Source organism: Anser brachyrhynchus (genome assembly GCF_964034855.1).
Source record: "Anser brachyrhynchus genome assembly, chromosome: 8".
NCBI lineage: Eukaryota > Metazoa > Chordata > Aves > Anseriformes > Anatidae > Anser > Anser brachyrhynchus.
Window position 1 is genome coordinate 3,100,528 of NC_137702.1, and position 21,799 is coordinate 3,122,326.

The window sequence follows — 21,799 nt, forward strand, 5'->3', positions numbered from 1 at the left end:
ATAGCTCCAGCACCACGGGGCCCAGCACCATGGGGCCCAGCACTGTAGGGCCGAGCACCACAGGGCCCAGCACTGTGGAGCCCAGCTCCATAGGACCCAGCTCCATAGGGCCCAGCTCCGTAGGGCCCAGCTCTGTAGGGCCCAGCTTTGCAGGGCCCAGCTTTGCAGGGCCCAGCTTTGTAAGGCCCAGCTCTGTAGGGCCCAGCTCCATAGGGTCCAGCTCCATAGGGCCCAGCACTATAAGGCCCAGCACCATAGGGCCCAGCTCCATAGGGCCCAGCTCCATAGGGCCCAGCACCATACAGCCCAGCGCCATGGCCCAGTGGCCAGCTGAGGGCGGGCAGCTGACAAGCGGGGAGATCCCATGGAGTGAGATAAATGCCCGAGGAGGCTCAGAGCTCATGTCGTGCTGCCTTTAGGTTTTCTCCATGTTGCCCCGTTAGGGTGTAGGTGCGGGACCCAGTTGGGGTGGGCGGTGCTGGGTGGGTGCAGTGCGTGCAGATGCAGCCTGGCCCCCGGTTCCCCTTCCCGCTGCTTTTGATCTGCATCTGTGCAAACAGGATGGGTTGCTGGGCTAGAAAAGTATAAATAAAACATTAAAAAAAAAAAAAAAAAAAAGGAACCCAGCACAGTAACACATTCAGAAGGGGAAAAAAAAAAAAGAGGGGAAAAATAAAAGGAAAAAAGGAAAAAAGAGGGAAAAAGGGGGGAAAAAGGGGGAAAAAGGGAAAACAAAAAAAAAAAAGAGGAAAAGAAAAAAAAAGTGCGGTTCTGTCCTGCTCCCCCCGGCCCCCCCCGGTGCCCGCCCCCGGCCCGCCCCGCTCCGCCCCCCCCGCGCCCGGGGCCGCCCGCAGGAGGCAGCGGGGCCGCGGCACGGCCGCTGCCAGGTAGGGCCGGGGCCGGGGGGGGAGTTTGGGGGGGCGATCGGGGGGTCGCGGTCCCGGGGGGGGCCGTGTTTGGGGCCGGGGAGGGGCGGGGAGAAGTGCCCGGGGTACTTCTTGGGGGCGCGCAGGGGGATGCGCAGCGCGCAGGGATGCTGCCGGGGGGTGTTGGGGTGCGGGGCGGGGGGGGGGGGGCTCCGGTGTCCTCCATCCTCTCCCCGTTCCCCGCTGAAACTCCTGGCACCGTAACTCCTTGCTGCCTCCGGTTCCGCGAGCCTGCTGTCCCGCGGGGCTTGGCCCTAGGTCCGGTACCGCGGCAGGCGTCGCATCCCTGGGGGGGCCGAGAGCGGGGGTCCCGCTCGTTGCACCCCCACAGCGAGCGGAGGCGCGGGCACAGCCTCCCCGCAGCGACCACCCCAGCACGCGCTTCGGGGTGCTGAGCTCGCCGAGACGCCTGGCTCCCACCGCCGAGCGTGAGCAGGGCGCTGCCGTGCGGGGCTGGACGGCGGTTGGGTCACCGAGGTCCGTGTGGCAGAGGCCAGGCGCTCAGATCCCCCAGGTGCCCCGGGGAGGCATGAGGTGGCGGCAGCAAGAGGGTGGAATGACGGCGAGAGCCACGCGAGTGGGCTCGAGGCGGTCGGCAGCTGCCCCGCGTGATGTTCACCTCCCCAAGGGCGCTCCCGCACGGGGCCATCTCCGGTGCCTCCGTCCAGGACACGCAGACATAACCCTCAGCACGCAGCTGTGGGACATGGCACTGCTGGGAAGCGTTTCCTTTGTCCGCCGGCTAACCCAGAAATAAAATATTTAGCTCCGAGTGAAAGGTCGAGCATCCGAAAATCCATCACGCGCAGCGCAGGGACTGCAGCAGAGGGCAGGGCGAAGGGCAGCCCCGGGGGAAATACCAGCGTCCGCCTTCGCGCCCGTTTCGTAGTCGTCCCTGTGGCTCGCGTTCGGTTTGGGATGGACTTGGCGGAAAAATCTGATCTCTTCCCCGACACGGCAACTTGGAGGGGGGAGCCCGTGCCCTCAGGTCCGTGATTGATTAGCTGTCGCTTCGGCTGTAATACTTCAGAAATAAATACATCTGCCAGAATGACAGCCTGAGTGATGAGCAGCTCGCTGCATGAGAATTTGTGGTTGAGGAGCGATCAGGTGGCGGATAAATTAAAATAATCCTGAAACCGGAATACGAAAGCGAGTGAGCCTGGTGCTGTGCTCACGGGGGCCCTCCCGTTCCCCGCTCTGAGAGTTTCCAAGTTATTTGTGAACAGAAACAGCAGCGACAAACCCCACGGCTGGGAGAACCTGGGCCGTGCCCCGCTGCTTCGGCCGTGGAGGTTTTGTACAGATTCCCCCCGGCACGTCGCGGTGCCGGGGATGCTCCTGGCTCACAGCACGTCTTTGTGGCTCTGGGTCCAAAGCAAAGGGATCGGCCAGCCCCCAGGGACGAGGGGCAGGGGCTCGCCCCGCACACCACCCGATTTTGGCACCCGAGCGATGCCGGGAGCAGAGAGGTGCAGGTTTCGGTCGGTCCCAAAGAACACGTGAGCCTGGCTGGGGCGCGGGAGCGAGGAGTCCCAGCTCCAACTTTTCGCACGCGGCCGTCTCCGAGACAAAGCGACGGGGAGGAACCAGATGCAGAGAGCTCCTTCTTAATCCGTATTTATTTTAGGCCTCGGTGGAATTAATGTTTCCGGAGTCTGCAAGTCCTACGCATCTGAGGTTTCACATGAAAACGAAGCTGGACCAAGTTATTACGATAATACGCTGCCAAAATGAAGGGGTTGCTGGAGTCAGAAATGTGAAACGCGGGGTGGCTCCGGTCTTCTGAATTAGCTTGGTTTAAATCTATAATTTCAGCCCATTCCTCCGTTGAACACGCGCCTCAGCACCAGCGAGGGGAGCGGCAGCGTGAGCTGGGACAAAAATCTCAGCGCAGAGCCCCGACTGCTGCCCCCCTGCCCGACGGCACTGCGGGGCGGTGGCGCGTCCGTCCCCTGCTGCCCCCATCAGCCTGCAGAGGGGTTTCCAGTGGCCGGGGTCCCGTGTAGCTGCAGAAGGGCTTTTAAGACTGCTCTGGGTTTAATCACCCTGAAGCTGATGGGATGTGCTGCTGGAGGGACCTTTATCAGCGCCAGCCACAGCAGAGCCCGGCTCCACAGCTCGCTTTGGGCAACCACAGGCGCGCTTTTTTTTTTTTTGAGCTTTCTCAGGCTGTGGGGTTAGGAAGTGTTATTTATGTATCGCTGTGGGTTTGTCCAGTTCCACAAACGCAGAGTTTTCGTCTCTGACTAAGCACCGAGGGGAGCGGACGCAGCAGGGCACCCTCCCTTCCCTTCCTCCTCCACCAAATTTGGGGGGCACCAAATCCTGGCCAAGCCGAGGACAGCCCCCGCTGTCGTTGAGTTGCTGCCAGCTTCTCTGACCCCATGGATGGCCACACCTGGTAACGGGGCAGCGAAGGACGACATGTCCCCGGTCAAGGAGAAGGAAATCAGCAGCTTGGGCAGGGCCAGAAGCCTCCAAAGTGGAGGGATTGAGGCAGAAAGAGGAAACGCGAGAAATGAGAAACTTCCGAATTTCTTTGCCTTCTGACTTCGGAGCGCTTCGGATTCATGTTTGCAGGTGGTTTTCTTTTTTTCTTTTTTTTTGGGTTACCTGGCTCTGGGAAAGGAGACCTCAGGGAGAACGCCACAGGTTCAAGGAACGTGATAAAACCGTGAGAACAGACCAAAGCCTTTCTGAGACCGTAGCTGGAGCAAGCTGAAGGTCAGCTAACAGAGGTTATCAGAGCAGGGGATGGATGTGATCATTTTCCCCAGCCGGTGAGCCATAAAAGAGGGGGAGCGGGGACATCTGATACTCCCCGTCTCGTCCTGAACCGTCCCTAATGGACGTGCTGGCAGGGAGCTCGCTGCTGTTATTAAACAGCAATAAGCAGCTTAATAAAATCGGGATATCCGCACCGTCAGTGCGCTGTTTGACAGGGCGCCTGGGGGCGGCCGTTTGAGTGCCGCCGGACTCAGAGGGCTGCACAGTTACCCTGGAAGCGATCGGGATGTTCAGTAAGTGGTGCTGGGCGAATTATTCGGCTGCCAGCATTCCTGCAGGCACGTCCATCGCTGCTTCCGCTGTGAGTCCCTCCAAGCGGAGGCACGGGGACCTTCACAAGCCACCTTCTGGCTGCTGAGGCTGCAAATGGCTTACGCTGGAATCCTGCTTTCTCGCCCTTTGTACGAACCTTTTTAATTATACCAACAAGCAAGGCAAGCTGGGCCTTCAGACTGCTTTCATTTAGTTAGTGCCACGGAGTTTTCAGACTTGTATTTCTCTGCCTGGAAGGAAACTCCTTCCCGTGCCGGAGCTCCCACCCGTGCGGGTGCCCCCGGCCGACTGGCAGCGCACCGCTTTTCCTCCCGTGTGGTGAAACCGAACTGAAAATCCCTCCGGCAGCAATTCCCCGGGAGGGAGGCCGTGTCCGTGCTCGGTGTGCCCGCCAGGCGTTGTGCAAGCCCGCAGACCGCCTGGGTGCAGCGCTTCCCGGCGGTGCCGAGCGGTCGCAGAGCTCCCCGCCGCAGCATCCGGCACCCCGGGGCTGCGGCGGGCCCGGCGGGGACGGGGAGGGACCGGGGGGGTGTTTCGGGGACGTCTGGTTCCTGTCATCCGCGGGAGCAGCCTGCGGAGCAAACGCCGTAATGTGAGGCAGCAGCGGTTTGAGACCGCCGTCCCCTGTCCTGAGTGAGCACAAGGTGAGAGGCGGCCGGAGCGCGGCACGCGGGAGCCCTCTGGGTGTCCGAACACACGACAGCCCCACGCTCGCTCTGGCGGGGCCGTCGGGACCATGGCCCGGGAGAAATGCTCCCGTCTCCTGCTCTGAGCAAGGTACTCAGCAGGGTGGAGCATGCAGGCAGGCAGGGCTGGGTGCCCTAGGTCCATCAAGTGCCAGTCCGTCGTTAATTCATTCGCATTTTTGACTCCGTTCAGTCGCAGTTGCCGCTTACATACGGGGACACAGGCCTGAAGACCTTCTCCAGTCCCATGGGGATTGAATCTGGCAGAAAATGTAGGTCTGATGTGTGTGACTGCAAGGAGGAAATGCTACAAACCAAAGTTTCTTGCTAGGTTTTTTCAGTGGAAAAAGAAAACCAATTCTGTGAGTGTTATTTTAAAGTCGGTGCCGTACAGAAAGGCGTTTATTTTTCTGTCCTGCTGCTCTGTGTGGTGAAACCCCCGTCAATATGCTCAGAAAAGACGTGCAAGTGTAACTAAACCAGAGGAATCGGCCCCAAAATACTTGCAGAAAGCACTCAACGAGCCAGCGTGCTCCGAAGCTCGCTTTGACCCATGGGTGCCGACGGTGGCGGCGTGGGAAGGACGGCGCTTGGCAGGCTCCGGGGCTTGTCCCGCGGTTCTCGAGTACAAGTTAACCCGTCCGTGCCTCGGGGAGCGCTCGCAAGGCCGCGCTGCTTCCGCTTCTGCACGTTTCCTGGCTGTTCGGCTTCCTGCGAAGGCAGAGCCCTGCTTTTCTTGAAGCTGCGGCGGGCAAAGTCCCGCTTTGCAGTCGCGTAAGAAGAAGCAGACGGAGTGCCGGCAGCGCTGCCTTGCAGTGCCTCCAGGCATTCTCCCTGCTCACACGACTGCTTTGGTTACACTGTGCTACACCCTAGGGAAGGGCGCTGGCCCCGCTTCGTGCTGCCAGTCCTTGGCGAAAGCCGGCACGTGGAGCAGCCCCGCGCCGAGCATCCTCCGTCCTGGCCCGTTCGCACCCTGGGTCCATGTGGGTGCGGGCACAGCTGGCGTCAGCGGGCACTGCTGCCTGAAACTCCGCCTTGGAAAGCGCCACGTTTGGGGAACTTCAGAGCAGAAGCTGACTTTTATTTCTCTGTTGCCAGCCTGGGGGTGCCAGCAATTCAGCAAAGCCCTACGGAAACCCCGGGGCAGGAGCTGCGGGATGTGCACTATCACGAGCAGGCAAAAGCACGCCGTGTTTGCCCCGGGGGCTGGCTGCCCACCCGAAATCTAAGCTGGCACCAGTACCCCCGGTGCGAAAGGGTGGCTTGGTTCGTCTGGCCCCGGCAGCACGGGGCTGTGCCCCTGCCTCCCTGCAGCAGGGCAGCCGCCGCTCGCCCCGTCCTGCTCCGGTCGGCAGTGCCTGGGAGCGGGGCTGCAGCAGGACTGATCGCAACGCCGAGCCCGCTGCGGCTGCTAATCAAGAGGCTGCCTTTTAATTGTGGCAGCTGCTTGCGTTTCCGCGCCCGGCGCCGAGCAGAATAACTAATGCCTGCAGCCTGCGAAGCGGAGCCGGCGGAGAGCCAGCCCGGGGCGCAGCCTGCAGCATCAGGTATAATAGGAGGGGTTTCGTTAATAATTGACCTTTTTATACATTATCTTTCCTGATAAGGGGGACACGCCGGTGGTAGCCCAAGCAGCAACCGGTGTTTTTGTGGAACAGATAAACGCGCCGTGAAAAGTGGCTAATTTGATGCAGCAGGCTCGAACTGTCCTCAGGAAGGTCATGCGAGATCGATGCGCTGGCTTGCTGGAAAATTAATCCCTCTTTTGTGCTCCTTGTCGTAAACTTGTATTTGCTTTTCCAGCAAGGTCACCGGTCAGCTGACCAACTTTCTAACAACTGGAGCCGCGCGGCTGCGGCACGGCGCGCTCAGCCGCTGCCCGCAGCGCGGGGACGGAGCCCTCGGAGGGCGGCACGCGTGGTAGGGGCAGCACGAGCAGGTAACGGGACACGCCGCCGTCCTGGCGGACATTCTCCTGCTGCAACAAGGTGCGAACGCCGGTTGCTGCAGTGCAGGAGAAAACGACAAGCAGAGCTAAAAAAAATAATGTTGTGCTAGAGCTAATGAGGCTGTGTTAATGCGCTGCTCAGCGGGGGTGAGTTATCTGCTTGCTGTAGTCGCAGGGTTAAATGGTTCTCATTTCAAACCACCAGCAAGATGCTCACAGCGAGTGAAATCTGTATCTATTCGTCTCTGCGGGTCAGTTAATTTGCTCTGTAAATCTTGCAGGCTGTGATGCTGCTCTCGTCTGTGCTGGCACGGGGAGGGGGGGCTGAACAGCGAGGGAGGGGTGCAGGGGAAGGAAGGGTTAAATGTGGCTGCAAAGAAGCAGCATCAGGCACGGCTGTGTAAAAGGCAGCGCATTGCCACTGCGAGCGGCTGCCCGCGGCAATGAGATGCCTTCGGTCAGTGCTGTTGCCTTCTCGATTTCCCTTTTTGTGTATATATTCGTGCTGCCTTGAGAAAGGGAACGCCACTCATACCTGGGCTGGCCGTCCCCGCTGCCTTTCTGCCCAGTAAAGCTGAAATTCAGCGCTGCAGCGTGTGCGATGCTGCCTGCCCGGAGAGCAAAGCGGTGTCCTTCAGGGGGAGAGCCAGCAAAACCCCAAACCTGGCCCAGGCTCAGCGTAGCGGGATGGAGACTTACTAGAAAGTGCTGCCCATCCTCGAGTCTTGGCCAGAGGACGAGCACTCCCAGAGCCGAGGGGGTGAGGTGAGTGGGTGAGGACACCACCGTGCATGAGGACACATCCATGCACGAGGATATCACCACGCACGAGGACATTGCCGTGCACCAGGACAGGTACCGAGTGCACCCATGAGGGCCAAGGTGCTGCTGCTGCTGCTCCTGGACGGCTCAAGGGGGACACAGGAGCACCAACGAGCTGGCCGGGGATGCTCCACATCCTGTTACGAGGCGATTTTGGAGTAGGTCGGTCAAAAGAGAAAAGTCGTAGCAGCAATTTGGACTGCAGAGTTGGGACCCAGCCAGTTCATAAAGGAACCAATTAGGTGTAATTATCTAGATATTAAGAAGCGTCCTATTGCTTAGCTTTTTTTTTTCCCCTCCCTCTAAGTAAACGACCTAGAGGAGTGAAATGTGGCTGGTTGGACCGTAGCTGGGATTCCTAATCGCTCCGTAATTGACTGTAATCAGAAAACTTAAAAAAAAAACACATTTGAGGAAGAGATTAGTGCTTGTTTTGGCGCCTGCTATTTATTGGCAGGAGACAGAAGACGTTGCCTTTCATAGCAAAAGTGCTATTAATTCAGGAACGCACCAGGCGTCTGTCGGTCCGCGTGGCGCTGGCTCCATGGGGCAGGAGGTACCGGCCCTGGAGGTGTTCCCGAGAGCGCTGGTGGTCTCCTTGCCTTGGGGACCCTCCGAGCTTTCCATCTGGGCCATAAACTGACCACGAACTTGTCTGGCGTAAGGACAGAACTGATGGTTCCTCTGACAGGTTCTGATCTCTCCAAGCATCCATCCCACGCTAACAACGCAGCGGGATGTGACGGCGTTTTCCCGGCTGGTCGCCGTTGTAGTTAAAACATCATTAAAACACGTTGCAGTTAAAAAGTCATTTCAGTGCTTCCAGAAGAGAATAACAGCAGCACCTCTGTGCTCTGTATACCCTTACCCATTTACCTCGCATTTTCCATCAGAAGAAAGCTACAAAAAGAGCTACAAAATGCAAAAACGATCATGTAAGAAAAAGAGAATTGGGAAGATGCAGGCTGGAGAAAGCCTGCAAGGCAGAGCTTCTCCTGGGATGGGGAATGAGCCAGAGGTCTTGAAAGACAGTTCCAAACCCAGGAAGACGAATGAGACCGGGGCCAGACACGTGCGGCATCAGGCGAAGCGAGGGGCAAAGGCAGCCTGAGCCCATTCGTGGGGAGCCCTGGAAGCTCAGCCAAGTGCAAGAGGTTATGGAGGCAAAACACGAAGAGCAGAAAATGAATTCAGACCCTGCGAGTTTGGTCAGTGAGGTGAATGTGAGCGGGGCTCTGAAATGAGCAGCCCCGGCGACCTTCCCAGCTGCCTGGCCAGCCTGGCGTGGGCTGGGGGCCGCGTGGCCCTGCCCTGCCATTCCCCTGGGGCCAGGTATGCACTTGGACAAGAAGCTTTTCGCTGGCCTGGAACCGTGTTAGATGCTCGAAGGAAAATCTCCAACAGAAAAACTCACTTTTTGCCCCGTAGCAGGAATAAAGGCAGATCTCCACCCAAAGATCCTCCCTGATGGGAACGTAATTTGTCTGTGTCTCAGTGCAATGTGGTGAGGTCTCATGCTCTTTTTTTTAAGTTTTGTTATAACATTACTTTAAATCTTTGGTTGTTAAGCATTTCTTTTTAAGGTGGCAATCCAGTCACTTCTGTGTGTCGTTTATATCCCGTGCTGTTTTCAGAGGAGATGATATTTTATGTAGGATAGCTGTTGCAGACTACATCCAGCTTACAGCAATCAGCAAAGAGTCCCTGTGCCATCTCTCAAACCCAACAGAAATTCTCCTGAACACCTCTCCATTCTCTTTCACAGTGAAAACCATCCATAATGCAGGGATATTTCATCAGAAGGAGCTCCCTGGGATGTGGCTGTGAGTGGTTCCCGCCGGCGAAGGAGCTATTGATTCGAGCACGCTTGGAAGTGCTGAGCAGGCACAGCCGGGCTGCAGAGCACAGGAAGCGAGGGGGGTCCTGTGAAGAAGTGGAAGGCTTTAAGGATGGATTAAGTTCAGATGATGGGGCTTTTTTACATTAAAATTGTTTCTTTTTTTTCAAGGGCGAACCAGCTCATCTGCCGCAGCTTGTCAGAGGATGGGGCACTGACAGCCTGACCAGACCACACCATGGAGAAGACAGATGGTACGGCCGTCACGGGATGTTTGTTTCCTTGTTCGTTTCTTGAAAAACCCACACCAAAAAAAAAAAAAAACCAAGCCCGGAAGTAATTTTCTTACCAGAAATACCGTAGATTAACTGTTTTCTGTAGATGCACACTAGGGCCAGGAGTGTCAAAGCGGAGCTTGTCGTGGTCATTTCCCTCCTGCTCTGAACACCTACTTAATTCATGTTATTTTTGATCTAGCAGCTTTCCAAAATTCAATCTTTTTTCTTTTCCCCATGGTTGTTTCAGCAACCGGCCAGCCGCCCCAGCCCAACGGGGACGGGCAGCAGCCCCGAAGCCTCCCCTACTCCGTGGAGACGCCGTACGGCTTCCACCTGGACCTGGACTTCCTGAAGTACGTGGACGACATTGAGAAAGGGAACACCATCAGGAGGGTCCACATCCACCGCAAAGCCAAGCAGCCGAAATTCAGCACGCTGCCCCGAAACTTCAGCCTGCCCGAGAACGGCTCCCGCGGGTACGCGGCCGCCGCTGGCCCAGGCTGGCTGGCCACCTCGTGCCGCGCACAGCGCAAGGCATCGCTGGGGGCAGAGGAGACGCCGCGGCCCCCCGTGCCCGGCGAGGAGCCCAGCTACCGCAGGAAAGCCCTCCTGGCCGAGACGCGGCGGCATGCTGAGCTGGTGCGCTGGGAGGATGAGCTCCAGGGGCGGCCGCAGCTGCTGCGAGCCTCCAGCATGCCCGCGGCGCTGCCGCCCGGCCAGCCCCCGGCTGGGGATGGGTGCGGGCTGTGTCCCCTCCGGTCACCCTCCCAGCCTGGTGACAATGAGAGCTGCCCTGAAAGCACGTTTCGTCCCGCGCTGCGTTCACCCGACGGCATCACCTCGAGCCTGCCCCAGGACTCGTTCCTGCAGCAGCAGGAGCAGCCAGGGAAAGGCAGCCCCGTGCGGGAGGGCTGGCACGGGGAGGTCCCCAAGGAGAGGGCACCCGCACAGCCCCCATGGCAGGGCCAGCACGCCGCGGTGCAGCAGCTTCAGGTGGTGGTGGAGAGCGGGGCCGAGGAGGGCGATGCTGCCGACGCGGTGCCAGCCTCGCCGGGTGCCCCCCAGCTCGCAGAGGGAAGCGTGAGCCCTGGGAGAGTGGAGAAAAGCATAAGTGAAATCGCTCCAAGTGTGCTGAAGGAAGATGAATACGGGGGTGCCCGCACTCAAGAGGACGAGGAGCGGGGAGGAGAGGCAGGTGAGCCTGGTGGGATTGCCGCTCTGAAGCAGCAGATTGCCACGCTGGAGGAACAGCTGAGCAAGAAGAAAGAAGAGCTGGAGCAGATTAGAGCAGTGTTGGAGCAGCAGGATCATGAGATCAAGGAAAAGGAGAAGAGCATCAAGTTACTGGCCAGCTCCAAAGCCCAGCTGGAAGAGCAGCTGTGCCGGGAGAACACGCAAGTGGCCACGGCACCATCTGGGCGGCGCAGCAGCACGTTGCAGTACTACGATGCTGCGGTGAACACCGAACCCTCACACGTGAATGGCTCCAAGGAAGCCCATGACAAGGGTGTGAATGTAAATATCCCGCTCTCCACCAAATCCATCGGGTGCGGTGTGCACAGAGCGGACAACATGAACTCACGGGCGGTGGAGGTGAGTGCTCAGGGAGAGCAGGGATGGGCAGGTGGTGGCACAGAGGGACCTGGACATTTTGCTGAGCTTACAGAGACCGAAGCTGACCTGGAGCCTGGCTTTCATGCCCCGTGCTTAACTGAGCTGAAGATTGACGAGCAATTCAGCGATGACAACCAAAACCAGAGAAATAACTACGATACTCAGAGTCTCGCTGCTCATGCAGCGACTGCGGCAAGCTATCGAGCAACAAAAACTGACTCAAACACAGACAAAACCAAGGCAGGCTTCGATGAAGACAAAACTGAAGATGGGATGGAAGATGACGGTCACCCTGACCACAAAGATTTCCCTGCTGTTGACCCCATAGGCCAATATGTAAAGAAAATCCAGGAGCTGCTGCAGGAGCAGTGGATGTGTTTGGAGCATGGCTACCCTGAGCTAGCAAGCGCTATCAAACAGCCGGCCTCCAAGCTCAGCTCCATCCAGAACCAATTAGTTAATTCCTTAAACTCGTTGCTGTCTGCCTACTCTACGCAGAGGCCAGCAGATAAGGAGAATTCGAACACGCACTATCAACAGTTGGGTAAATAACATTGGCATAGGTTTCAACGTGTCCGGGCTGAATCTCTCCCCATTTAATGGAGCGTCAGGCAGGTGCAATGCAGTGGAGCTCAGAGGTGTAACAAGTATGCAAGAGATCAGAAATGAAATAGCCCCTCCTAAAAATGTATGTTTGAGGAAGGCAAATTTCCTGTCTTCATAAGCCATGTGACCTTAAAATAAATAAATTAAAAAGCAAACAAAAATATGTAAAAGCTGATAAAAGCTGTGACTCAGTCATACAAAGGATCACTTCCAAAAGTGGCCATCCTTGTGGCTGTTCCATCAAATAACCCCGCTTGCCATTTTTCTCAGTTGGACACCTCAATTTGCAAGCATGCAGGGATCAGATGCTCTGGGGTAAATCAGTTCACCAGAACCAGAACCAGTTCAAGCGAACTGAGCAGCTAGGCTGGGAACAGACCTGTCCCAGTCACACAGCTGTTCAAACAGAATAATTTTAGCTTTATAAAGCTGAGAATCCAAAACTGAAGGCTCCCTGTTCACTGTCAGAAGGACCTCACAAATAGCTGTGACCTGTAATAGCAATACGTAGTGAGACGATTCAAACTCCGATGGAAAGACTCATCCATATAGTATTATGGGCGGGGCTGTAACATAAATATTGGGAAAAAAAATATTACAAGAGTAAAGCCTACTTATATTCGCAGAACACATATATAATTCCCAGTCACTTTCTATTCCCAGCCACTTGAAGATGTTTGAGACCTGTATTTTTAAGGTGTCCGGGCAGGTTCAGATTGTGGCCAGATACATCAGCTTTTTTGCAAGGTGTAAAAAGAATCTTGTAAGATGAAGTACTAAGATGCTTACGGTTATGATTTGTAGTTTGTTGCTACAGGTTGCGAATAATCATTGATAATTACGGCACAACTGCTTAATTAATCTGTTACTTTGTATTTTGCTAGAAATCTCTCCAACCACAAGTCTTAAATCTATCATGAAAAAGAAGGGTTATGGTTTCCATGCAGGAGGCAATGGGACCAAAAAGAATCTTCAGTTTGTTGGGGTAAATGGTGGGTAAGCATCCGCTGAGAAGATAAAACTGCCTTTTAACATGTAACGTCCTCTGTATCGCTGAAGAAGTCATTCTTTTTCTCCTCTTTTCCTCTCCAAACCTCTTGATTAAAAGGCCATTTGAAATGGAGCCTCTTTTATCCCTTCTTTAACCTGATAACCTGTAAGTAACCCTGTAGAAAAGACCAGGATGTTGGTGTTTTCAGGGCACTGAGAGACACCCCTGGGGACCGATACTCTGCACACCAATCTTTTCGGGCTTCATCCAAACCCAGCTGGGCCCATGGGACGATGTCCACTAACTTGGGTGGGTTTGGAGGAGGTCTGCATTGCCTGGGTGGGCACGCTGCCACTAACCTACCCCTGCACTCCAGCAACGGCCAACAAAAGTTGGTTCTGGGAGAGAGAAAAAACGATCAGTAAACAAGGAATTGTCCTGGGGTGAAGGAGATCTGTATTTTAGTTTGTGCTCCAATAAGCAGTTCCCTGTGTATCCAGTATTGAATTCGCTTCGGCCTTTGAGCTAACCGGATCCAACAACATGTGCTGTAGATGCAGCTCTGATTGCAGCACGGGCACCTCTTCTACCAAGAAACACTTGTGCTGGCATTGGAGAGGGCAGAAATTTCACTTTCCCTTTGCTGAGCACACAGCTATGTGTGCAAGGTTAAATGCTGGTTTCTGCTCACAGGTATTTCCCCACCCAGTTTCCAGCTCAGTGGCTACTGCTCTTGGCTTCATCAGGTTTTACTCACTCTTGTTGAGTAGAGCTTCTACTAACAGTCACTGAAATGTAGGGGTAAAATGTGTAGTAAGTAGAGGAATCCTGACAAGTTTGAGAAGGATCCATCAGAGTTAAATGTTCTGTCTCATGGAAAATACTATTGTTATTAATACTTTTGGACAATCATGAGAGGTGTCTCTAGCAGAGCTACTTGAAAGGTGGACTCAAGTCCCTGCTGGAGGAGCAAGCACAGTTTTTGCCTAGTGGTCCTCAAGTTTGCCACCCCCAAACATGCCACCTGCCCATATTTCTCGTGGTGGGTGGGTGGCATGGAGCCCTCGCCTGGCCATGCTGGGGCTGGTGTGGTGGCCATCCCTTCAAACCAACCAAGCAGTCCTTGAAGTAACCTTGCCTGCTGCTAATTAACTGCATCTATTGTGCTCCCGCTGCCTTAAGAAGACAAAAAAAGACTAACCCCAGGTTTGGCTGTGGCTCTAACCTTCTAACTTGTGTATCACACCGGGCTTCATCCAAGGCCCATTGGAGTCAGGGGGTGTCTTCAATGAGTCTTGGTCAGGCCATGTGGTTGCCGATGGGAGAGGAGTGAGTAACATGTGGTGTCCTCAAATAGCTACGAAACGACTTCAAGCGAAGACACAAGTTGCGAAGACAGCCCATCGGAGGGGGACGCGGAGAGCGAGACTGAGAGAAGAGCTGGCGGTTTGGAGCCCACACAGGAGGAAGGTGGAGGTGAAAGCAAGGGGGCTTCATCAGGCACCTCCTCGCAGGAGAGACGTGAAGATGATGACCTGCAGGAGCCTGTGGCAGAAGCAACGCCTGGCACTGAGCACAAGGCTGACAGGTAACCAGAAAGCCGAGGAGTGAGCGTGCTTTCCATGGCATTTCTAAACCCCCAGGAGGTATGGCACTTTGTCTGGTCACTCCTGCAGGGCTGGGGATGGTGCTTCATGTCCTCAGTGGAAAGGCAGTTGTTGGCTTCTGGAGACACGGGAAAAGGCTTTTAAAGAGCTAAATATTTTCTGAGTTACTACACAATCTAGTGGGGATTGATTCAGGCCCAACAGTTGATTGTGGAAAAGGCGGAGTGAGTCATATTTGGTGAGAATTAGCTTATTTCTCCCTCCGCAAGTAAACTTTCTAAGTCAAGTGCTTTGCAGATTCAGGGATAAAATTTCTTTTTCCAGCTTAAGGATTCTTGTAAAAGATGAAGTTCGTACAGATATGAGACTCTGGACTTAAAGACTTTAAAAAGTGCTTGACTTTGTATCTAAAATCTGATTCAGGTCAATGGGACAACCTGTGTCCCTAAAGTTAAGTACTTAAATAAGCGTTTAAAGTATTCTGACCTAAACTGCACATTATCCTTCCTGCCTCAATGCCACTTGCAAGTTCTGCTTCATGTTGGGCTTACAAAAGTATTTTCCCTCTAGATGCAAACCCTCTGAAGATTTCCTTGCCGACTGCCAGCTGCTCAGCCAGCACCTCTCAGAAATAAGGACCACAAGTGACGAGCATCTGGTACAGATATTTTTCAATCAAATTTCAAATGCAGTTCCCACTCTCTGTTATGTTTAATGGATAAGATTATCCTAACGGTGCATTATAGGCTGCGCCCTACCATGCCATGGACAGCTTGGTAAGGAGATGGGACAGGATAACCTCTGAGTTGGTTTAGAATAGCCAAAAAGAAAGGAAGGGGGGGGGGGGGAGAAGAAGAAGAAGATGAAAGCTTTCTCTGATTACTCATTCATGTTACCACAGGAAATTCCTTTCCCCCTTAAGTTATAACAGCAATCACAAAACCACAAGCTAAATACTGGCTGGAAGATGCCAGAGCACAGGACAAAGTGGTGCAGGGCGAGGAGCCGGGGCAGCGGCAGGTTTGCAGGATGACAACCCCTCTGCTCTGCTGGGAAGGGATTTTTAGCACCATGCTTCCAAATCCACTCACAGCACCATTTTCTCCCCCATTTTTCTCCATCTGGACAGCAAGCAATTTGCTCAGCCCCTCTGAGAAAGTGATGGCCCTGGCAGTACACACAGTTACAGGGAGACTCCCCGTGACTAATTGGTTCCAGTGGCTGCTCATTAAGCTTTAACATATTTTGGACTTTATTTTTTTTAGGGTGGTTCTCTCATGAGGTGCTTTGCTGTATCAGGTGGAGAAGGAGACTGTCCGGAGCCTGGTCTGTGCCATGTGGGGTGCAGGCCCCAAACTGCGGCCTGGCTGCTCCTGGGGCAGGACAGCCCTGACCTGCCCCTGGAGGGCCAGTGGTCACTGTGGATTTGAGGTGGTGGAGCAATTTTTGTGTGTTTTATTGCTTTTATTTTGATAAAAGGAATTAATTTAAGAGCTAGGCTGGGTCACGGGTAGGTGCTTCACCACACAGTCAGCACGTGAGACACCAGGGCAGGCGGGGAGTGGGTGTTGGCTCGCCCAGAGCCCGGGGGTAAGGTGACGGTGGCGTTTGCAGCGGCACGTCCTCAGCACCGTCTGCCAGGAGTGGTTCCGGGTGTCGAGTCGCAAGTCCTCCAGCCCCGAGGCGGTCGCAGCCTACCTCCAGGCGCTGGGAGCCATCCAGCCGCAGCTCCTGGAGGCAGTGGTCAACCTGGCTGACAGGAACGGCAACACAGCTCTTCACTACAGCGTCTCCCACTCCAACTTCCCGATTGCAAAGCTCCTGCTGGACACAGGTAGGAGCAGCAGCGCTCTGCTTGGCAATGGCTTTTGTTGGGTACGGGTGCGGAGGACATTTTGTGTTGCTCTCACTGACAGGGCATGGTCCCACTGGGCCTGACCGTGGTGGCCAGAGCCAGGTAGCGGGGTCCATCGACACATGGCAAATGGTGAATGGGGTCTCAGGTCCGCCCGGGAAGTCCAGTCAGGAGCAGAGGGAGGTGGGCTGGGGACCAACTACAACCTACATGCCCGGGAGCCTTCCAGCAGACAAGCATGGGGCCATCCATGGTCCGTCCAGGAGATGTGTGTGAGCTGGAGACCAGCACCCTCCTGCATAGCTCATGGGTGTGTGTGAGGGTCCCAGCTGAGGCCCATCAAGAGCATTAAGGCTCATTAGTGTTGAGGGCTTTGGAAATGGCTCAGGGTTGCTGTGGGCAAGGGGAACGGATGGGATGGTTGCACTGCTTGGTCCCTCCAGGGGCTCCCCCAGCATCTTGTAGCAGCCAGTGCCATGTTGTGGCTTGGAGCTGGGGGCTCAGACCCGAGTGTAACAAAGCTCACAGCACTGCAGGAAAATTGCATTTTAAACTATTGAACTTTCAGCTCGCATTGCAAAGAAAGAGACTTTCAGCTGAGAGTGTACTGGGGGAAAAAATAATGCACGCACTTTCAGAAAGAATAGAGGCACTTTGGCCTCTTTTCATGGGCAAGACAATCGTTAAATGTTAGGGAAATGGCATATTATCATACACATCTATGTGCCCATTGTTGTCACAGGCTTGCTGGCTTGTTGTCACAGGAGCTTGCCCTGACCCAAAACACGGGGAGCAGCGTGCTTCTGGAGAGCATGTGCCAGTGGGATCCTTGTAGCTGGAAACAGGCCCTTCAATTTGAAAAAAAAAAAATAAAGTCCTTGAGAACAGCATGAGAAAGGCCTCAGAGTAAAAACTGCATTTTGCTATGAAATTCATCCATTTCTTCAGTGATTAGCTGTGGAGATATCCAGTGGTCAGACTGCCAGCATAAGAGCCTCGCCTGGAAATTAAACAGATTAAAAACCAGGCCTGAAATCCCAGAGTATAAAACACTCTAAGATTTTTGGTGCCGAGAGGCTCAGCAGAGAGTGCTCCTTGTCGGGACACTCTTGGTGGCAATGCACACGATGGCGCTGAGCTCCCAAATCCCCTGTGGACGTGCCAGCCACCAGGACAGAGCTTAGAAAATACTTCCAGAGCTCCTCTGAGCCAGCGGTGCTAAACCCCAGTGATGAGCAAAGCGTGGCAAGATGAGGTGTGCAGCGCCCTTAGGGGACCTTCACCTTTCTGCTGCTCCCTCCTTTGAGGAGGTAAAACAAACAGCTCCACACCTGGTGGGTGCCCAGGGCATAAAATTATCCACCATCATTTTTGTTTTAGGCTATAATTTGGTCATCAAAGTTAATTGAGTTGACCTCAGGAATTATAATTAAATGTAGCAACATACATAAAGGTCGTTTAATGCTGTGCTCACAAGACCCTTAATGAATGGATATGCAATGCAGATAAGGCTCAATCCTGTATAACTATGAAAATTGCTGCTGACCGAGCTTCGGTTCTAGGTCGGATCCTTCCCCCCAGTGCAGGCAGCACTGCTGGCCTTGCGGCCACAGCCACCTTATCCTTCCACGCCACACATCGCGTGTCTCCCTTTTGCTCTCCCTTCCCTCGGCTCCCTCCTCTGGGTGGTTCCTGGCGGGGCTGAACCCTGCTCGCCCCCGCTGTGCCCCCCCTGCCAGGGGTCTGCCGCCTGGACCTGCCGAACCGAGCGGGCTACACGGCCGTGATGCTCACCCCGCTGGCGGCCGCCGAGACGAGTGAGGACATGGCCGTGGTGATGAGGCTGCTGAAGGAGGGGGACGTCAACGTGCGAGCCGCCCAGGTGCGTGGGGTGCAGGGGGTCTGCAGGGCTCGCGTGGTTGGCAAAAATGTTCCCAAACCAAAGCCGGCCGAGCTCCTGCTCGTTTGTTTACGACCACAATGGCCAAATTCCTGTTGTTCCCACAGTCGGCCGGGCTGGAAGGAGAGCCAGGAGGTTTGGCCGGAGGAGGCGGCCCTGGGAGATGTTTGCTGAGCGTTTGGTGAAATCTGAGCGGGTGGGCAGCGCAGGGGGCGGGTGCGGCATAAATTCAGGCTGTGGCTGAGCAAAACAGGCTGGTGAGGGAATAACCCCCCTCAACATCGTGTCCCCAGGCACATTTCCGGGGGGTGTAATTCCAGTGACTTGTACTGCATGAACCGCAGGCTGAGGCTCAGAGGTAGATGTTGGGTAGGAGTTGCTGTTTTCCAAAAATTACAAAAGCAACCCCAGCTAAATCGCTCAGTGGCCACCCCACGGCTCCCTGCGAAGTGAGGCGAGAGCTGGATAAATATTAAGAAACAAACAAACAAAAAAAAGGTTGAAAATTTTGCAAAATAGTTTTCCGGAGCTAGAAAGTTAACATCTGCAGAAGCGGTACCAGGTTCGGTGTGGACCTCAGGTCCGGGAGCTGGGCCTGCTTTCCTGGCAGGCAGCCATTTTGTTGTAGAGTCACACCTTTGGGTCTCAGCGGTGGCAATGCCTTCATCCAGCTCTGCTTTCAAACAGCCCTAAAAGTTAGTCCAGACCTAAGGTGAAGTGTCCAGCGGGGTGAGGGGGACCCGTGGCTGGGACAAGCTGGGAGCTGGGTGATTTTTTGCTGCTGCAAAGAGCCTCGGTGCAGCCGTGCTGCTAACAAGGAGAGGTCTGTTGCCAGTACCTCTGACAGCCCCAGTGTTATTTAACAGTAGTATGGAATAATATACAATAATGTGCCATAATAACAATATGTAACAATACATGGTATGCAATAAGAATATGCATGATTATAATATAAATACCATAGGCTGTATGCAGTAACATGCACTGCTATTATATACGCAACAGGAATGTGTGTTATAATAATATATATGTGGTAATAACAGGCGATATTGTTACAAATGCAGTAGGAATATGCACTGTTATAACACCTGTGTGAGCGGGCAGGCAGTAGGCACGGGGCAAGCGGTGCTGAGCTGCGGGTGCGTTCACAGGGAGGCCAGACCGCCCTCATGCTGGGGGTGAGCCACGAGCGGGAGGACATGGTGCGGGCCCTGCTGTCCTGCCAGGCCGACGTCAACCTGCAGGACGAGCAGGGCACCACGGCGCTGATGGTGGCCTGCCGGCAGGGCAACGCCGACATGGTCAGGCTGCTGCTGGCCCAGCCCGGCTGCCAGCTCGCGCTGACGGACAAGGTGAGGCGCGCGCGGGCCCCGGCACAGCCTCAGTGCCTCGCGTCGGGAGGACTCACGTGGGTTTGACATCCTAAGTGACACGTTTTAATTGGGAAACGACAATTTCAGCCTGCTTTCTACTGAGGGCACTGCTTTTAGCGGCATGCCCCTGCCTGGGGCACAGCAGCACCTCACATCCCAGCCAGAGCCCTGGGGCAAGGGGCCCAGCCTGGCGCAGTCCCCTCAGAACAGCCCCAGGGCCGCATCACTTGTGGGCTGATCATTTTGGTTGTGCTGATTGATTTTGGCCGGGGTTAATTGACTTCGGGTGGGCCGCAGCCACACGGGTTGCCCATCTGAGTGCTGCCCACCTGTCCCTCCCTCAGGACGGAGACTCGGCGCTGTCCCTCGCCCAGAGGAGCGCCCGTGGGGACATCGCCGCGCTGCTGCGTCGCGCCCAGCACGGCCCCAGCGCCTCCGCCTGACGCCGAGCGAGGAGGAAGAGGCCAGGACGGAGAGGCTCGGCCTCACGGCACCGAGGCTCTCATAGCACACAGGGTTGATGACCCGCAGCCATGCCTGGAGCCTAATTCTCCTCATTAACCTGCTTGTGTAGCCTTAGCCATGCCTGTTGCCACAAGTGGCTCAAATGGTGGTTTGGAGAGTTCGATTTCCAGATTGCCTTGTGTTAACGCTCACCGTGCTCTGCTCTCCGCACGGCTCCGGCGGCCGAATCGAAGGAGGAAAGCCCATTAGAAAGCAACACTTAGTCGTGGTAGCCTTAGGTGGCGGCTGGCCTTTTAATCAAGCACTTACCTGTATCGCATTTAACTTGTAAGTTTGTGTCCTAATATTTATTATTAGCTCTTCCCCGTGTAGAAGGTGGCGGTGATTAGTCAGTGTAGGTAACAACAAACACGAGCTGGATGGATTATGGGAGACATAAAATCCCGTTCATGTTTGCTTATGCGGGCCTGATGTAAGAATTAAAAATTAATGCTGTAGGAAAATATTTGAGTACGGCAGACCCAAACACATAGACATTGTTTTGCCTGGATTCATAATAACCATATGGCTCTAATTTTTTTCTAATTAAGCTCGAGCCGACAGGGAAACGTCACCCATCGGCATGCACGGAGCCTGGGCGCAGTGCGAGGAGCAGCGATCCCGGCCAGGTCCCTGCTGGCATCACCCAGGCCCAGGGCGACACGGTGATGAGCGGGCAAACAGCCGCGCCGTGCCGTGCTTCCCCTCGCCCTGGGCTGCTGGGTGCCCACCTCAGCCCAGGAGGTGGGGTTGGATGGAGGGGTCTGGTCCAGCCTCACCCCCGCTAACACATAGGGCAGGCTTTTTTCTTAAATCCTGCTGACAGAGAGCGAGGGAGGGCTCAGCCCCTGCTTTCCAACCAGCTCCACGCTGCCGTGGGTCTCTGCATGTCGCAGTGCTGTGTCACGGTGCCATGTCATGTCGCGGGGCCGTGTCGCGGGTCAGCACCCGCTGGATGCTCCCTGTCGGGCCTGGATGCGGTCACTGGCCCCTAGCTGACAGCACATAGTACAGCTCCCTGACGGGGGATCTCCTCTGCTGAAAGCAAATCTTCTTTCAGCTGACATCTGGTGTCCGCTCCATTCTCTCTGCTTCCGTCATTTTTTTAAGGCAGAAGCGCTCGCCACGCAGAACATCCATTTGCCTTTATTTACCCCATCCCCAGTGGAGTTACCTTCTTCCTGTATGAATAAACCCGAGTTAAACTTCCACCTGTGGTTGCTCCTGTACCTGTTACCCTCGGGGCAGCACTCGCTGGGTGTGAGGCAGAAGGGATGGAGAGACCTCCAAAGGCAGACCTCCAAAAGCAAAAGGGCCGAGAAGGGAGCCCCTGGCGCACTGCACATACACACACTTCATTAAACCACTCACTTTTTAGCTTCTTCAGGCACAGCCAGGGCTTCTTTTATTATTTTTTTTTTCAGGAGTTGCCCCTATTTACCTCCTGGGCACTGAGCACCCATTGCCCCTCCATGCAGCTTCTCCACTGGTCCCAGCTGCAAACAAAAATCCGCAATCGCCATTTCATGACCATTTCCACCAAGTTTTTCCCATGACTCTGGTGCTGAGGGCGCGGGAGGGATCCGGTGCTTACCCCGCAGCCCCCCAGCGGGAGCTGAACTTCCCGGCCTCCAGTGAGGAACGTGGGAGAACCTCCGCAGAGGAGCGGGGTCGCTTTGGAAGAGCTGCCCGCCTGCAGGACCCCTCGGGACGCCAAGCTCACCCCCGCACAATTTGGGGACAGAACACCTGATTTGAGGCGTGCTGTGGCTCTGCGCCGAGGAGA

The 21,799-nt window shown here is 55.1% G+C and overlaps 1 protein-coding gene across 5 annotated transcripts; it reads left to right on the forward strand.

The window, feature by feature from the left end:
- The first annotated feature begins 806 nt into the window (after nucleotides 1–806).
- KANK4 (KN motif and ankyrin repeat domains 4) lies at nucleotides 807–21,222 on the forward strand. Of its 5 annotated transcripts, none has more exons than XM_080603116.1 (10): nucleotides 807–887; nucleotides 9,457–9,539; nucleotides 9,811–11,721; nucleotides 12,668–12,779; nucleotides 14,132–14,362; nucleotides 14,952–15,039; nucleotides 15,996–16,215; nucleotides 17,976–18,118; nucleotides 19,288–19,488; nucleotides 19,854–21,222. In XM_080603116.1, exons 2-10 carry the CDS (start codon nucleotides 9,524–9,526, stop codon nucleotides 19,950–19,952), a joined length of 3,021 nt encoding a protein of 1,006 aa, XP_080459242.1. In that variant the 5' UTR covers nucleotides 807–887; nucleotides 9,457–9,523; the 3' UTR covers nucleotides 19,953–21,222. The 5 variants fall into 5 exon arrangements, with proteins under 5 accessions (XP_080459242.1, XP_080459244.1, XP_080459246.1 ...); XM_080603118.1 differs by lacking the exon at nucleotides 807–887 and adding an exon at nucleotides 2,574–3,509; XM_080603120.1 differs by lacking the exon at nucleotides 807–887 and adding an exon at nucleotides 3,523–4,633.
- The last annotated feature ends 577 nt before the right edge of the window (nucleotides 21,223–21,799 follow it).

Coding starts and splice junctions, on each gene's coding strand:
- KANK4 (XM_080603116.1), top strand. Junction 11,722..12,667: donor CACGCACTATCAACAGTTGG/GTAAATAACATT, acceptor GTATTTTGCTAG/AAATCTCTCCAACCACAAGT. Junction 12,780..14,131: donor TTTGTTGGGGTAAATGGTGG/GTAAGCATCCGC, acceptor GTCCTCAAATAG/CTACGAAACGACTTCAAGCG.